This window comes from Jaculus jaculus, chromosome 1, assembly GCF_020740685.1.
Source record: "Jaculus jaculus isolate mJacJac1 chromosome 1, mJacJac1.mat.Y.cur, whole genome shotgun sequence".
Classification (NCBI taxonomy): Eukaryota; Metazoa; Chordata; class Mammalia; order Rodentia; family Dipodidae; genus Jaculus; species Jaculus jaculus.
This window is the reverse complement of record NC_059102.1, coordinates 108,023,081-108,041,858: the sequence shown is the minus strand read 5'-3', so window position 1 is coordinate 108,041,858 and position 18,778 is coordinate 108,023,081. Positions and strand designations below refer to the sequence as shown.

At 38.7% G+C, this 18,778-nt stretch overlaps 1 protein-coding gene across 1 annotated transcript in view; it reads right to left on the bottom strand.

Annotated features, from left to right (window-relative positions):
* The window catches only part of Tdrd7 (tudor domain containing 7), a 73,651-nt gene that overhangs the window by 37,603 nt on the left and 17,270 nt on the right, over nt 1-18,778 (bottom strand). The window contains exons 6-7 of the mRNA XM_045159483.1: nt 17,174-17,391; nt 1,437-2,023 (exon numbers count right to left, since the gene is read on the bottom strand). Of these exons, the coding sequence (XP_045015418.1) occupies nt 1,437-2,023; nt 17,174-17,391 (805 nt within the window). The remainder of the gene's footprint in view (nt 1-1,436; nt 2,024-17,173; nt 17,392-18,778) is intronic.

Sequence of the window (18,778 nt, the reverse complement as noted above, 5' to 3'; positions counted from 1 at the left end):
ACTGGATTGCTATTCCAGAGTTTAGAGTACACAGGTTCCCATTCCAGGAATCAGCAAGTTAAATCTTTCTGCATTTTCTATGCACTTTATAGTTTTCCCAAAAATCCAAGACAAGTGTCTACAATTAGGCTGATTTTTGCAATTTGTTATTATTAGCCATTTAGAAAGAAGGTAAGTTCCTCCTCTTCACAATGACTCTGAAAAGCTCAGGTCACCAGCACATTTCTGGATCCAAGTGCTAATCTGAGGTATTATGAGGAAGACAGTGCTAAACTACTGACTTTTAGGAAATTCTGCATAATCCTAGATGAGATGATATTATAGGGGCTTGCTTTTTCTACAGAGTAGGCTTTTGACATAGTTAACTACATACATAGTTAACTACTAACTAGGTTTTTGTGGGTGTTTGTGTAGCTGTGTATGCATGTATACATGCGTGTTTGTGTGTATGTGGGTGCACATGTGTTCATGTGTATATGGAGGTCAGAGATTGACATTAGGTGTCTTCCTTAACCCCTCTCTACCTTCTATGTAGAGACAGGGTCTCTTACTAAACCAATCTGGCTATACCAAATAGCCACTGAGGCTTGAAGACCTTCCTGTCTTTACCTTCTAAGTGCTGGAATCACAGGTGTGTATCACCACATCCAGCATTTATGTGAATACTCGAGATCCAAATTCAGGCCCTCAAGCTGTGCAGCAAGCACTTTATTAGCTGAGGCATCGCGCAAGCCTCTATGATGCTTTTTGTTTCAAGCTCATATTCTAATTTTTAAAACTAGTAGTGATCTTTTCTCATAAGAATTAAAAAAAAAATATTTATGAGAGAGAGAGAAAATTGGCATGCCAGGGCCTCAGCCACTGCAATTGAGCTCCAGACACTTGTGCCACCTAGTGGTCATGTGTGACCTTGTGCTTGCCTCAACTTTTTGTGTGTGACTTACACGGAATCTGAAGAGTCAAACATGGGTTCTTAGGCTTTGCAGGTAAGTGCCTTAACTGCTAAGCCATCACTGCAGCCCTCATAAGAATATTTTACACACTTACAAAATACTGTGTCTCGCTGCATTCCACTATGTACTTCATAAGAATACATTATTCTTCCTCTAATAAACGGCATGCATGAGAACACTCAAGCGACAGCAGTACACCAGCATCTTTAAGAATAGAAAATGCGGGCTGGAGAGATGGCTTAGCAGTTAAGCGCTTGCCTGTGAAGCCTAAGGACCCCGGTTCGAGGCTTGGTTCCCCAGGTCCCACGTTAGCCAGATGCACAAGGGGGCGCATGCGTCTGGAGTTCGTTTGCAGAGGCTGGAAGGCCTGGCGCGCCCATTCTCTCTCTCTCCCTCTATCTGTCTTTCTCTCTGTGTCTGTCGCTCTCAAATAAATAAATAAAAAATCTTAAAAAAAAAAAAAGAATAGAAAATGCAACTTGCCTGATAACTACTTCATTTGTGTTGCTTAGTTCAACCACCAACACAGAAGGAGATGCCTCAGTAGGAATGACTAGAGGAGGAGCAGTTATGTCCTCCTCTGTGAACGTTTCAGTACTTTCAGCAATGTTTTTTTCTATCTGCAAATATTCTTGTTCAATCATAGACTTGATATCATAATCTCCTTGTGCTTGCCCTTCATCTTGTAAGATCTTGTCAGTAGGCAATGGTAGCTTAGCATAGAGAATGGCCTTGTGAGGGTTTCCAGAAATGTAGTCTATGGTGCATACATCAGACAGTGTGGCAAGATTTTTTAAGACATCCTCAGGGAACTTTACTTGGTATACATCTTCAAATGCTTTCGGGAGTGCACTAGCCCAAAGACCGCTTGAGTACTTCACCAGCAGCTTGGCCACTTTCTCTTTGACCTCTGGCATAGTTGCTAGGCTCCCACTCGACGGTAGTTCTTGTTTGGAAGCAGGTGCTGGGGAGGGGAGCTCTTTTTTAGGGTCCTGTTCACTTCTTAAGAGCTGTTTTCTCTTAGCTGGATAAAGCAGCAGATCTTGACCACCACTACAAGGCTTTTCCACCTAAAATTTTTATAGAAAAGCAAATGACAGATATTTCAGCAGCCTATAACAACATGAAAAACACATTAGTATATTTTATATTTAAGAGGAACACTGTTTTAAACTGACCACACACAAAGCATATATTTTATTCTTAATAAAGACTAAGATGTTAATGTTTCATCTTTACCTGCAAATAACATGAGCCATGGTTCAGGAACAACCAGAAAAAAATGAAGCAGTACTACTTTCACTTATAATACACTTTAGACCCAAATTGCCCTATAGAATTATGAGGCTTCTGCCCTGGTCCATGAGGTGCTTTCTTGGTTCTCTCTGCCAAATCAGAGCAAAACTGTGCAGAATGGACTGGATTCAGTATGAAATGAAGCCATGTGAAAGTATCAGAGCTGTCAGGAGTAAACAACAAGGAAGAACAGGAGTATTTATATGTAATGGGAGCACTACCTTACTTCTTGCATTATCTTGAGAAAGCCCATTTAGAAAAGATCCTCAGAGTTAGATAAGTTTTTACAAGTATAACCCAAATGCAGCAGAGACTACAGTCACTCTTGTAAGTATTTAAAATACTTGGCATTTGTATGTCATCAAATCTCTACCTTTACACAGCTGAAGTGCATAGCTCAAGGAAAAGATGGCATCACTGTTTTCAAGTTCTAAGCCTTTCTATTGCTAGACCATAGGTTGGCAAATGCCAGTCTATAGCCCACTGCAGCTCATGGTTCTTGAACTAATACTGACTTTTATATTTTTAAATGGCTTTTAAAAAAAGTCAAAATGATTTCACACGTGAAATTATATGGAATTCAGTGTACATGATCACCCTCTGGTTTATGTTATCTCTGGGTGGTTTTGCACTACAATAGCAGTACAGTTGTGATGGGCTGTGCAACAGTCATAAAGCTCTAAACAAATTTTAAAGACTCCAATCCTACAACATTTACTCTTTAGCCTTTTACAAAAATAGCTTCTTAAACCTTGCACTAGTCCATTATAGTGAGTTAATACGCCCTGCCCTCTGGGTGTTCCTGTTTTACCAGTTCCATTCAGCTAGTCCTTAGCTACAACTGAAGCCCTTGGAGAGGACTCAGTAGGGTTGAAATAACCCAAGTTTCAAGGCAATCCCACCAACAGAATAGAAATGTTTTGTTTTGTTTTGCTGATTCTTTTGAATAGGGTTTTAAGTAGCTCAGGCTGGTCTCAAACTCACTACATTACAGTAAATGTTGGCTTGAACTTCTGATTTTCCTCCTGTTACCTCCAAAGTGCTCGGATTACATGTGTGCATCACCCTAGACATAACAACACAGTATTTTGTTGAGTGGATAAATTCCTTAACTGCTAAGCCATTTTTCCAGTTCTCTTCCTTATTTCTAAAAGTATGGTTGTCTGCCTAAATTCCATCTCCTCTCCAACAGTTTGGTTTGTTTAAACTCATATGAGTTTACTAAGATTAAGCACAGGCCTGACTTTAGGAACAGAACTTGACAATAACTGCAGTTAATTCAGCTGGCTTTCAACATTTCAGGCAAATGTATTCCCAGACAAGTTTAGTGATATGGAAAATATGCATGCATCATATAATTCACTAGCCAACCTTTTGAGAATAATTTATGGGTTTATCAACTCCACAGGAAACCTGTATGAAACTGGTTTAGAGCTAAAAACAAAATTTAAGAGCTGGAGAGATAGCTTTGTAGTTAAGGCACTAGCCTGCAAAGACTAAGGACCCAGATTCAATTCCCCAGTGCCCATGTAAGCCAGCTGCACAAGGTGGCGTATGTATCTGAAATTCATTTATGGTGGCTACAGCCCTTAGCACATCCATTCTATCTGCCTCTTTCTCTCTCACAAATAAATAAATATTTAAAAAGATATAATTTAAAGCAGGGCGTGGTGGCTCATGCCTTTAATCCCAGCACTCGGGAGGTAGAGGTAGGAGAATTGCCATGAGTTCAAGGCCACCCTGAGACTCTATAGTAAATTCCAGGTCAGCCTGGGCTAGAGTGAGACCCTACCTTGAAAAACCAAAAAAAAAAAAAAAAAAAAAGATATAATTTAAAACACACATAACTTTTCAACTTAAAGTCAGTTGTCCTTTAAAATTCCACGTAAGCTGAAACTTGCTTTTCTTGGGATTCCTTTGTGATTACTGTCTTCATAAAGCATGCTATCTCTAATTCTCTGGGCTTGGGAAGGAGATCCCACTTCCAGACTCCATAGGTCTCCTAAAACTAAGTAGTTATATTGGGAGTGTAGCATCTGTTCTTTACTGTGCTGTAATACAAGTGACAGGACTTAGATGCAAACCTTCTGTCTCCACCCACAAGAGAGAGTCTTCTAGGCTTCCAAATGTTCAATATACTAACATGGACTTTTATAATTTCCTGAGTATGATAACCTGCTGTCAACTTCTCCAGGTGGATCTCGTAAGAGGGTACTTTGAGAACTCCATGCTCCTTTGGCCCACCCAATTCAGATATATTCTTGAGCAGGGGTCAAAAGCCTCCTCCACTGTAGGATAACTCAGGATCCTCCTCATGCTCTTCTCTGTCATGACTGACTTTGTTTTGTGGCTGTACATGTTATTTTTCTTTTGGCTTTGGATATCCACCACCATACCATCCAATGACTAGGAATTGGTAAGATGTGTAACTTCTACATTGTGTACCTACAATGTGTGTTTTTACCACCTCCAACAGAAGAGACAAGTGATTCAGCATGTAGGTTAACTCCCTATACACAGAGACATAACACCTTTTTTGGTGTCCACCAGAAGAATTTTGTCAAATATACCTTAAACTTGCTGTGCCTAAGCTCATTCTATTCATCTTGATTTCTGCCTCATTTGGAATCTCACATCTCTTCAGGTTTCTGTAAGTACAGGAGAACTATCAGGTTTGGTAGATTTTTCTTTTTGGCTCAAAGTTGTTTGTTAAAACTATTTTATTATTATTTATTTATTTGAAAGAAAGAGAGAGAATATGAATATGGACATGCCTCCAGCCACTGGAAATGAACTCCAGGCGCAAGCACCATCTTGTACATGGGTCTTGGGGAATGGCACCTGGGTCCTTTGGCTTTGCAGGCAAGCACCTTAACTGCTAAGCCATCTCTCTAGCTCTAGGCTCAAAGTTTTTAAACATTAACTTCTTTTTAAAGTAAGTCTTTATCTTATATGCCTACAGACTTATTTTCCTTAACTCTAAGAGGTCTTTACTTCTTCCTTTCTAGTTTTACCTGTGCTGTAACTTAAGGTTCTTGAAGCCAAACTCTGAATGTCTCTCAAGGTCCACCTGCTGAATGTGTGGCATAGGCCTCTGAGGTAAGCTTACTGTCTCTATGGAATTAGAATTTTCTTTAGAATTCTGTAAGAATTTAGTATCATCCAATCAAATCAAGTGGATTCCAAAGCATTTGCTCATATACAACTTTGCTTCCATGGAGTAGCTGTTTTGAGTTGAAGCTTTAAATTATGTTCCAAACTTTATTTTCCATGGTCATCCCTCAGTAGAAACCTGAGATAGTATGGTGAAGTCACATTTACCTATAGATTTTCTTTCTAGCATTTCAAACATTTAGCCAATGGCTATTGGCTCAAAATGAATAAAGAATACTGAGATTTAAAAAATCTGGCCTTAGCAGTGAATCAAAGACCTCCAGGTGTCTCAAAGAGTCACTGGTCATGAACCTGTACCCTAAGATTAGAAAGTTCATAGAAAGGCAGGTTAATGACCCCCTTAAGAGGTAGCCTCTTTGTGCTAATGTTGAGAAGGGCTAGAAGAGGACTGAGAAAGAGAGAAGAAAATGGTCCCTAAAGGCATCACTGAGTCACAATGAAGACAAATTGGTTGGTACTGATTCGAAGCATGTAGGGGCATAGAAGGACCATGCATGCAGGAAAAGACATGGACAATACCAGCTAAGCCCATGTAACATAGTGTTTGATACCAACCACTTCCATCTATCTCTGTAGCAGCTTACGGATGCTAGTAACAATAAGCCCAAGATATTCAGAGGAGATTACAATTTTCCAGTTGCTTCCATTTAGGAAAGTGCAACAGTTTGTAATACATTCCATAGGCCTTAAAGGTGAAGGTAAAAAGTTCCTTGCTATAACCTAACTATTCATAAATCATCCACCCAGAGAACCTCCTTTCTATCATCATCAGTGAGTCCCTTTATCCACACACTACATTTCAATGCCAACACTTTACTTGTTTACCTTAGGGCCCTTCATTGATGCTGTCTTTAGATACATACTATAACTACAACTACTTGAATGAGGAAAATTTTCACACCATTCTCCTTCAGTGTGATCTATGGTTAGGCTGCCCGCTCCACTAGTTCCTTCAGGAATGTAATGGAAGCTGTGGCCTTTGGTGTGTACTCAAGGAATCCTTTTCCTAGATGGCAGAGATGCTCATCTTGTAAGTTCACTTACTTCACCTACCATTTCTTATTTCAATTTAAACTTTCTTCTCCCCTCTTTAGCTTCTCTTGTTTTCACTGAGATAACTTCCTCGTGTAGGGTTTGTTTGGCATGACCTTGTTTCACAATGGGCTTGTCTGCTTTAAGGCTCGGTGTTCCCTCAAAAACAGCACCTATCTTTCTGATGCTTTTCTGGCAGCTGCTTTATTAACCTCACTTAATTCTCACAACAATCCTATTACATGTGTAAAATTAATCACATATTTAGAGTTTTCAAAGTGTGAAGTCTGAAGGCTGGAAGTTATACAGCTAAGAAATTACAAGGGGCAAATATAACTCAAAGCTCAAATTCTTTTTGTTGCCCTAAGGTTCTTTATGTAGTTTCAGATCAGCAACCTCACATAATTTCTTAGCTTCCTGATTTTGCCAAAGTGCTATTTCATCTTTCACCTATTCACATGTTCACAGAAATGTAAAAATATTTAATAATTTTAATTATTTAGTAAATTTAATTTTAATTTTAATTTAATAATTTTAATAATGTATTTGTCATGTATTTCCTTTCCAGCTATGGGAAGAGGAATTAGATTCCAGGTTAAAAATATTATGATGGGATACAGAGATGGTGCAACAGTTAAAGGGCACTTGCTTGCAAAACCTGATGGCCTGGGTTCAATTCCCTAGTACTTATGTAAAACTAAATGCACAAAGTGACTCATGTATCTGGAGTTCATTTGCAGTGGCAGGAGACCCTGGCATGCTCATACTTACTCTCTGTCCTTGCAAATAAATAACTAAAACTGTTTTAAAAATATGATGGTGCTACCATCAAGTCCTCAGTTTACCTTTCATCACTGTTTCTGCTAGCACCAATATATCTGGATTTGACTGGCTGCATGTGGCATCATTAGGACTAACTAGTGAAGATATTCATGGATGTTTATATTCCAATTCCTTAGGGACTCAAATTTGATTTTGTGTGTTTTCTTTCCTTTCTCTCTTTCTTTCTCCCTCTCTCTTTCCTTCCTTCCTTCTTTTTTTCCCCCATAAAACCTCAGCTCCCACTTGCTGGGGTTACGGTAAGACCCTTTTGGTCCTGACCTCACTGCCTGGTGTGCCTGCCTGAGTTGCCCTGAGTAGGGACTCCCAAGCTGCTGCAGTCAGGTTCTTACTGCTGTCAGAAAACACCCAACCAAGAGCAGCTTGTGTGTGTGGGGGGGGAAGGTTTATTTTAGCTTACTGATTCAAGGTGAAGCTCCATGATGGCAGGGGAAAATGATGGCATGAGAAGAGGGTAGAAATCACTTCCTGGCCAACATCAGATAGACAACAGCAACAGGAGAGTGTGCCAAACACTGGCAAGAGGAAGCTGGCTATAATATCCATAAGCCACCCCCAATAATACACTGTTTCCAGGACAAAATTGCCATTAACTGGGGACCTAGAATTCAGGACACCTAAGTTTATGGGGGTCACCTGAATCAAACCACCAAATCCCACCCCAGGCTCCCATAAACTGATAACCATCCATGATGTAAAATGCAAAGTATTCAGTCCAACTTTAAAAGACCCCACAATTTATTAATCCTAATGATGTTCAAACATCCCCACAATCCAAGGTCTTTTAACTGAGCCATAATTCCAAAAAAATCCCCTCACCGCCCCCATAATGGTATAGGACAAACATTCACACTGCAAAAGATGGCACTAGGCATAGCAAAGAAAAAGTCAACCAATACAAGAATTAAACAGGGCAAACATCAAACTCTGTAGCTCCAAGTCCAACAACTTTAGTCATTGACAAATCTCTAAGTCCGATTATTATAACCAAAGACAAGTCTGTTGAGTTCCAATTCCACTCCTCCAGCTAGGCTACTCAGTACCAGACAGTATCTTCTGGCACTGGCAGCTCTCCTTGGCAGCCATCCCATAGTTCTGGCATCTCCACTGGGTCTCCACTGAAACTCATGGTTCATCCTTATGGTGCCACTGAGTCTCCATGCAGGTAATCCAACAAGCCCGTTTCACAATACCCATGGCTACTTCCTAAATACAAAACCATGTTGCAAATTCAATCACCCTCTCTTTCCTGCATTTGTTGTACTCCATAACACCAGGTAGGCTGAAAATTTGTTAATCCAGGGGGAAATAAAGCAGACTTTGAAGAACAGGACACTCCTTCAACGTTCAGGCCCCTTCAAAAAGAATGCAATATTCCTGTTGTCCCAATGCAGGTCAGCTGGCCCAATCTCAATGGCTATACTCTCTTGAACAATTAACAGCTGAGCAGGCAGCAGTTTGGCTCAAAGACTTTATTTTTTTCTGTGCGATATCCTGCTCACACCAGTCCATTTCTATGCAATGCAACCCTGTACAAATTCTCAGGGCATGGTCATAATAGCAAGCCTCTCACACAAACTGCCTCTTGCCCAGTCCAGACAAAGCTCTTTCTCATCCTCATAAGCCAAACTTCACAGTCCGTAGTTCTTACTGCATTCAGGTCTTTCAACTCTAACCAGGACAGTCCATCAAGGTGTGCGTTCAGCACTGCAACACGTCTCTTAGGCCAAGACTTCAAATTTGCCTATATCCTCCTGCAAATCAGTTCAAAAAGGCCAAAGCCAGAGTCTGGTTTCTAGTAGCAATGACACCACTTCTCAGTACCAACTACACTGTTGCAGTCTGGTTCGCACTGCTAAAAGAAAACACACCACCAAGAGCAGCTTGTGAGGAAAAAAGGGGGTTTATTTTGGCTTACAGACTTGAGGGGAAGCTCCATAATGGCAGAGGAAAATGATGGCATGGGCAGCGGGTGGACATTAACTCCTGGCCAACATCAGATGGACAACAGCAACAGACGTGTGTGCCAAACACTGGCAAAAGGAAGCTAGCTATAATACCCATAAGCCCACTCCCAAAATACACTGACTCCAGGAGGCTTTAATTCCCAAACTGCCATCAACTGGGGACCTAGCATTTAGAATACCTAAGTTTATGGGGGACACCTGAATCAAACCACCACACAAGCTGATCACAATCCACAGATCCTGGCACTGAGTAGACCAGGCTTCTCAGCCTGTATATATTCCCAATATAGTCCTGACCTGCCTAGAGACTGCACACACAAGGAGGAGCCTGTTTCCAGTGTACCAAGCCTAAACATATGATAGACTGCCATCTCACACCCACACCAATAACAGGTGGCAAGGTCACTCAACACAGGCTCCACAAGAACTGTTATTGCTACATTCTCAGAAAGACAAAAAGACTATCTCAAGATAGACAAAAACACCAATGCAAAACATAGTGCAGGGCTGAAGAGATGGCTCAGTGGTTAAGGCACTGACCTATAAAGCTAAACAACCCAGGTTTGATTCTCCAGTACCCACGTAAAGCCAGATGCACAGATGGTGCATGAGTCTAGAATTTGTCTGCAGTGGCTAGAGGCCCCAGAATGCCCATTCTCTATCTGCCTATTTCTCTCTTTCTCAAATAAATAAATAAAATATATAAAAAAGAGATGAAGAGCAGGGTGTAATGGCACATGCCTTTAATCCTGGCACTTGGCAGAGGGAGGATTGTTGTGAGTTTGAGGCCACTCTGAGGCTACATGTGAATTCTAGGTCGGCCTGAGCTAGAGTGAGACTCTACCTCACAAAAATTAAAAAATAATAATAAAAAAGAGATGCAGATACTGAAGAAAAACTTATGAAATAACTCATTTAAAACAAAAACCTCACCAACAGAAGAGATCATGTGGAGCACAGACCATCAGAGCTGAGGATAAGACACAGAAAATAGATCGAGAAGCTAAAATCAATGACAAGTTAAAAAAAAGCAACAGGGTCTGGAGTTTGTTTGCAGGGGCTGGAGGCTAGAATGAGATCCTACCTTGACAAAGCATTCTTTCTCTTTTCCACTCTTTCTCTGTCAAACAAATAAATAAATATAAATAAAATATTACAAAAAGCAAAACATACAAACAGAACCTGAGGAAAATGTGGGACACTTTTTTTTTAAAAAACCAAACATGGGCATACAAGAAGGGGAAGAACTATAGACCAAAGGCATAGAAAATATCTCCAATAAAATTAGAGAAACCAATTTTCCAAATCTTAAAAAAGAGAGGACCATACAGGTACAGGAGACATATAGAACATCAGATAGACAGGACCAGAGAAGAAATTACCTACATCACATTACAGTTAAAACACTAGGGCTGGAGAGATGGCTTAGTGATTAAGGTGTTTGCCTGCAAAGCCAAAGGACCTCGATGCAATTCCCTAGGACCCATGTAAGCCAGATGCACAAGGTGGCACATGCATCTCAAGTTCATTTGCAGTGGCTGAGGGCCCTGGCAAGCCATTTTCTTCCTCTCTCTCTCAAATAAATACATAATTTAAAAAACACTAAACACAGAAAAGAGAGAGAACAGTAAAAGCTGCAAGAGAAAAACAGCTCATCACTTATAAAGGTAAGCCCATCAGAATTGCTTCCAATATTTCAATGGAAACTCTAAAAGCCAGAAGGGCTTAGAATGAATTATTTCAAAATCTGAAAGACTATGGCTGCCAACACAAACTACTATACCCAGAAAATTTTGCCTAATAGAAAGTAAAAGAAAATCTTTATATGATTAAAGATAGCTTTATGAGTACATGAACACTAAGCTAGCCCTACAGAGAAAACGGGATGGAATGCTTTGTACTGAAGAAAAGACTGAACATACTCAAGAGAGTAAAGGAGAAAAACAGAATAATCAAAACTAAAAGATGGGCTGGGTGTGGTGGTGCACTCCTTTAATACCAGCACTTAGGAGGCAGACGTAGGAGGTATCACCATGAATTGGAGGCCAGACTGGGACTACAGAGTTAGTACCAAGACAGCCTGGGCTAGAATAAGATCCTACCTTGAAAAAGCAAAAAGCAGGCAACAACAACAACAACAACAACAAGAAAAACCCTACATGACATTAAAACAAATAAAGGTCAAGAAAATACTCTACAAAGACTTAGAATTGACAGGAATTAATTCACCTTTCAATTATAATTCTGAACATCAGTGGGCTCCACTCCCCAACCAAAAGATACAAGTTAACAGGTTGCATCAGAAAACGTGACCCATCCATTTGCTGTCTACCTCACCATTAAGGGAGAGACATCAACTTAGGGTAAAAGGATAGAAAAATTGATTACAAACAAATGAAAATAGGAAACAGTCAGGCGTGGCCATACTAATATCTCACAAAATAGACTTCAAACCCAAAATAATCAAGAGATAAAGAAAGCCACTTTATAGTCATTAAGGAAAGAAACAAGAGGGCATTACAATCATAAATGAATATGCATCAAACACAGATGCACTAAATTTTATAGAGCAAAATCTACTAGCTACTCAATCAGAAATAAATACAAACACAATAATAGTGGGTAACATTAATACCTCCCTACTACCAATAGATAGATCATCACATAGAAAATAGACACAGAGGGCTGGAGAAAGCACTTCCCTGTGAACCCTAAGGACCCCAGTTTGAGGCTTGATTCCCTAGGACCCACATTAGCCAGGTGCACAAGGGGGCACACGTGTCTGGAGTTCATTTGTAGTAGCTGGAGCCCCTGGTGCACCCATTCTCTCTCTCTCTCTCTCAAATAAAAAACAAAAATACCAAAAAAATTTTTTTAAAGAAAATAGATACAGAAAACAATGGTGCTAAACAATACCAAATAGGTTTAACAGACATCTACAGAACATTCCACCCAAACTCAGCAAGAGTACACATTCTTCCTAGCAGCTCATGGAACCTTCTCTAAAATAAATTAGATATTAAGACATAAAGGATGACTCCAAAAATTCAGGAAAAATTGACATAACTCCCTATATTATATTGGATCATATTGTAATAATGCTAGAAATCAAGAGAAACAACAGAAAATACATCAACTCCTGAAAACTGAATAACACTCTATTGAGTAGTAAATGGGTCATTGATGAAATTGAAAAGGAAAATTTAAAACTTCTAGAATTGAATGACATTGAAAAAAAACAACAAACCAAAATATATGGGACACAATGAAGGCAGTCCTAAGAAGGAAATTTATAGGGCTAAAAGTCTACATTACAAAAATAGTCAGATCCCTAATAAGTACCTTAATAATTCATTTGAAGGCTTGGAAAAACATGAGCAATTCAAACCCAAAACTACCAGATGGGAAGAAATGATACAGATCAAGGCAGAAATCCATTAGGAATGAAAACCATTTTAAAAACTGATAAAATGAAGTGCTGGTTAGGAGAGAAAAAAAAAAAGATTGATAAACCCTTGGCCCCACTGATAAAAAGAAAAAGAAATAAGACTCTAATCAACAAGATTAGAGATCAAAAAGATATCACAACAGACATCAATAAAATTGGGAGAAGCATCAGGACATATTTCAAGAACCTGTATTTCAAGAAGTTAGAAAATCTGGAATAAATGGGTAAATCTTTGGCTCACATGATTTTCCAAAACTAAACCCAGAAGAGAAAAATTACATGACTAGAGCTATAGCAACTAACAAGATTCAAGGAGTGACTAAAAGCCTCCCAAACATAAAAAGTCCAGGCCCAGATAGAGTCTCTGCTGAATTCTACCAAACTTTCTAAAAATATATTTTATTTTTATATATTTATTTGAGAGAGAGGGTGGCAGGGGAGGGGGGGGAGAGAATATGGGTGCACCAGGGCCTTCAACCACTGCAAATGAATTCCAGATGCATGTGCCACCTTATACATCTGGCTAACCTGGGTCCTTTGGCTTTGCAGGCAATTGCCTTAATAGCTAAGTCATCTCTCCAGCCCCCTAAACCTTTACAGAAAAATTAAAATCACTTTTATGGTTATTTCACACAAATGAAAAGGAGGACATGTTCCCTAACTCTCCTATGAAACAAGCATTACACTAATACCAAAACCAGAGACAAGAAAATTATGGACTAATATCTCCTGATGAAATTAGGTACAAAAATTCTCAGTAAAATTCTTGCAAATCAAATCTAAGAACACATTAAAAGTATCATCCACCTCAATCAAGTATGTTTTATCACAGGGATGGTTCAACATATAGAAATGGATAAACACAATATATCATATAAATAGACTTAAGGACAAAAATCATACAATCATTCCAATAAATGCAGAAAAAGGCTTTTGACTATATACAGCATCCCTTTATGATTAAAACACTGGAAAGATTAGGGATGGAGGGATCATATCTCAATATAATAAATGCTATACATAATAGACTTAAACCCCATTAACATGCTAGATAGGGAAAAACTTGAAGCATTCCCACTAAAGTCTGAAACAAGACAGAGTGCTCACTCTTGATTGAGCACCATTGATTTCCAACATAATATTTGGAGTCTTAGCACAAACAGTAAGACAAGAGAAAGCAACAAAAGGGATACAAATTGAGCCAGGCATGGTGGCACACACCTTTAATCCCAGTGCTTGGGAGGCAGGGGTAGAAGGAATGCTGTGAGTCCAAGACCAGCCTGAGACTACATAGTGAAGTGCAGATCAGCCTGAGCTAGAGCGAGACCCTACCTTGAAAAACAAAAACAAACAAACAAACCAGGATACAAGTTGGAAAGGAAGAAGTCAAACTAGCCCTATTTGCAGATAGTATGATTCTATACATAAGTGACCTGAAAGACTCAACCAAAAAAAACTCCTAGAGAGTCTTTCAGCAAAGTGGCAGGATATGAAATCAACACACAAATATCAGTAGCTTTTGTATATACTAATGACAAACATACTGACCAAGTCATCAGGGAAACACTCCTGTTTACAACAACCATAAAAATTAAGTATTTTGAACATGCCTTACTAAGGAAGTGAAAGACCTCAACAATGCAATCACCGAAGAAAGAAATTGAGAAAGAAACAAGATGAAAAGACCTACCATGCTCATGGATTGGAAAAATTAATATTGTGAAAATGGTCATTCTACCAAAGCATTATACAGATTCAATACAATTTCAAAGTTCTAGAACCATTACAGACAAAGAAAAAATAGCATCAAAGTTATAATCAAAAAAGGCTTTTGATAGGCAAAAACTAACTTCAGCAAAAAGAATACTACTGGTACTATCACCATTTCATTTCAAGATATACTCCAAGGCCATAGTAATAAAAACAGCCATGAGTTCAAGGCCACCCTGAAACTACATAGTGAATTCCAGGTCAGCTTCAGCTAGAGTGAGACCCTACTTCAGGAAACCAAAACCAAAATTACTCCAAAAAAAATGTTTATCAAAGCTTAGCAGTAAGTTATATATGTATTTTGACAATAAAAAGGGCTCTAAGGTTTTGAGACTTTACTATCAAATTTGTGGATGTCACTGGAATTTTAAAATAAGGAAACAAGGGCTGGAAAGATGGCTTAGCAGTTAAGGCACTTGTCTGAGAAGCCTAAGGATCCAGATTCAGTTCCCCAGTACCCACGTAAGCCAGACAGATACCAAGGTGGTGCATGAGTCTGTAGTTCATTTGCAGTGCCTAGAGGCCCTGGCATGCCCATTCTCTTTATCTGCCTCTTTCTCTACTTTGCCTACCTCTCTCTCCCTCTCTCAAATAAATAAAAAAAATGAGGATATATATTTATATATATTCTAAGAAGGGCTGAAATCCCTGAATATGAAAAGTAAGTGGTTGAATGAAGGTGAAGAAATCCACTCAGGAATAAAATAGCTGAAGCATGCATCGGTATCAATGAATCTGAATCCAGAGAGAAAACTATTTATACAATAAAAACACAATAAAAAGTGGAATGAGGGCTGATGAGACAATAGCACCTGCTGGCAAAGCCTGGCAGCCTGGGTTTGACTCCCCAGTAGCCAAGTAAAGCCAGCTGCACAAAGTGGTCCATATATCTGAAGTTTGTTCACAGCAGCAGGAGGCTCTGATGTGCCCATTCTCTGTGTTTCTCTCCCCACCTCTCAAATAAATTAATTAAAAATTGAATTAATTGGAAAACAGTTTCCATTATATGAACAGGTCCTACATTGTACAGAAATCATAGGTCATTTTCTTCGGAACAGTAACTGTTCCTGCATTTATAAGAAGGAAAGGAGTTATGTGTCCAGAGTTTGACATTTCTTATTTTTCTACTTCACATGGTGTATTCTAACATTTGTCATGTTTCTCTCTCTCTCTCTCTCTTTTTTTTTTCTGGTTTATCAAGATAGGGTCTCACTCTAGCCCAGGCTGACCTGGAATTCACTATGTAGTTTCAGGGTGGCCTCGAGCTCACAGGGATCCTCCTACCTCTGCATCCCAAGTGCCTGGACTAAAGACATGCACCACCATGCCCAGATCTAATCTTTTTTTTTTTAATAGCTGCTTCCCTTACTAGACTGTGTCATCATCATTTATGTTGTCAGCACCTAGGACAGTGATCAGCAAAACAGTATATTACAGTGAATGACAGAACAGACAGAATGGATGACTCCTGCCTGGAACTGAGCATGAGATTCAGGAGGAACAATGGCCTGGAGGAAAAAAAAAATGGTCACAAAAATACATGCTTTTCTTTAACCAGGTCCTTATAGAAAAAGCCCAACAGGCTTGGGAGCTAAAATACATGTTAAAGACAGGCCACTTTCAAAATACATATACTCCTTATGATATTAATTCTACAGGAATTACAGGAGAACCAAACAGGTATTAATGCTACCATTTAAGACAGGCAGAGGTAGGAGGATCGCTGAGAGTTCGAGGTCACCCTGAGACTGCATAGTTAATTCCAGGTCAGCCTGGACCAGAGTGAGACCCTACCTCGAAAAACAAAAAAATTAAAAATTAAAAATTAAAAAATTTTTAAAAAGAGTTACATTTTGAATATGTTTTATATACATAAAAACTTAAGAACCATCTAAAAATCATTCACTCAGTTTAAGAATCTTTTGACTTTGTCTCTAGCTAAACTAAGATGTCTAAAAAACTATTCTGATCCATCATCTTATTCTAACCATAACCTCCCAAATAGGGGGAGGTACAGAAATGGAAGTTGAAAAATTGCTTTCAACCTAAAATTTTACTCTGGAGAGCTTATAAAAATTCCAAATATGGGCTAGGCATGGTGGTTCAAGCCTTTAATTCCAGCACTTGGGAGGCAGAGGTAGGATGATTGTTGTGAGTTTGAGGCCACCCTGAGCCTACATAGTGAAATCCAAGTCAGTTGGGGTTAGAGTGAGAGTCTGATTTGAAAAACCAAATAAATAAATAAATTAATTAATTAAATCCAACTATATAGTTTTAAATATGTAAATAACTAGCCAAATAACCACAATTTGTTCAGCTGAAAGCCTTGAAAAGTACTGAAAAATTAAGCAAGTAAAAGTTGAAACTAATAAAAAGTATTACCAGTAAGTATTAAAATGGCAAAACAAATGGTGTTTATTAGTAGGAGTTAAATCAATACAAAGTGATACACAGTATATATTTTCAAATATGAAATTCACTTTAGAAGCAGTGTGAGACAAGCTCTCTAATAGCATTAAGTATAACCTTGACATACTTCTCATACAAGTAAGAACCAACATGTGTTAATCTTGTAGATTAAAGATGAGTACAGCAGCACACGTGTGTCCCTGGATAAAGGTGATGAATGACTCACAACTCAGATCTGAACACTCTGGAGGGAGGGGCATCAGGAGGAGTAAGGAAACACATACCGTGCAAATGTGAGGCCAGTGTTCAAACTGTTGCAAAATTCCTTGATTCAGCTCTTCTTTGTAAAACTCTTTGTAAAAATGTGGAAGCTTAGATATCCAAATGCCATTGTTATGCTTGTCTAGTATTTCCTTGATGCGGTTTTGAATCTCATCCATTTTATTATTGTAAGAGGCAGGAAGTGTGACATTTGATTTTTCAACAGTCTGATTTAAATTATCTTTAAATTTAAAAAATGATATAATTAACCAAAAATATTTAACACTTTAGATCATCCCCATTACCTAGCACTGTGTCTTGGGTTTTGCTATGCTGTGGGCTTCTGGGGCCAAAAGTTTCAGAAGGGGACACATTTAAGCTGAGCAGCAGCAGGATAACCTTGTCCTATTAACTCTGGAATAAGCAGTGAGGTCAAGATACCTTCCCCCAAGGAGAAACTTAGCCTCTTTATTTTGCAAGAATGCACATAATTTAAACATCAGGATGATCTTTCTAGGTGAAGAGTAAAAAAGCTTATTACTTAGCCAACCATTTTCTACCTGTAACTAAAGAAAGTAACATATTAGATAACCTAGATATATGTACAATGCTGATGTGAAATCTGTATCATAAGGCCTAAGAATGATGTCTTTAATATTAAGAGTGAAGAACATTTTATAGAAGAAGAAAAGTCATCCAGATTTTAAATTATGGTTATTCTCCATTGCTAATGAAAAATAATTTAGCAATACAAAGAAATCCAAAGACCTGATTCAGCTGCCTGAACAAGCCTATCTTCAGTTTATAGGCATGAGTAAAAGGTTTGGAGCCCACAGACAGCTAATACTGATGGGCTTACTTCTCCAAGGTTTGTCTTTCAAAAGGGCATGTTTATAAAGTTTGGGCTAGTTTTTTTTATGCACACTTATTTTTAAATTAAAACTTAGAATGTCTGAGTTCACATCATAAGACGAAGAAACTTGAGTGTTCTATGCAGCTGCTAGTCTTGGTATTTTAAGAATTACGAAAGCTACTCTAAACATTTTCAAAGTTCTATTGACATAAAGACTAGAGTATTTTAAAATTTATCATTTATATAAAAATATATTCACAACTTAATCAGATACTGCTTCTATTGGATTCAGCAAGTTGTTTTTTTTTTTTTTTTTGAGTTTATATTTAACTGGATGACAGAGATATATAGTATAGTTTGAGGATACCTGTAAGGATGCCAGGTAACCAAAGGCCTTTTTCTTTTGGTTTCAGTATTTTTTTATTTTTTACTTATTTATTTGAGAGTGACAGAGAGAAAGAGGCAGACAGAGAGAGAGAGAATGGGCACACCAGGGCCTCCAGCCACTGCAAACGAACTCCAGACGCATGCGCCCCCCTGTGCATCTGGCTAACGTAGGCCCTGGGGAATCGAGCCTCGAACCAAGGTCCTTAGGCTTCACAGGCAAGCGCTTAATCGCTAAGCCATTTCTCCAGCCCTTTTTTAAAATGTATTTTTAAAATTTTTTCAAAGGCCTTTTTCTTAACAAAGTCTTAACATGACTCTTCTGACCAGAGGGCATGAAGACCTGCCCTTGCTACCCTTCAGACTGCAAGAATGCTGAGGAGTCTAGGAT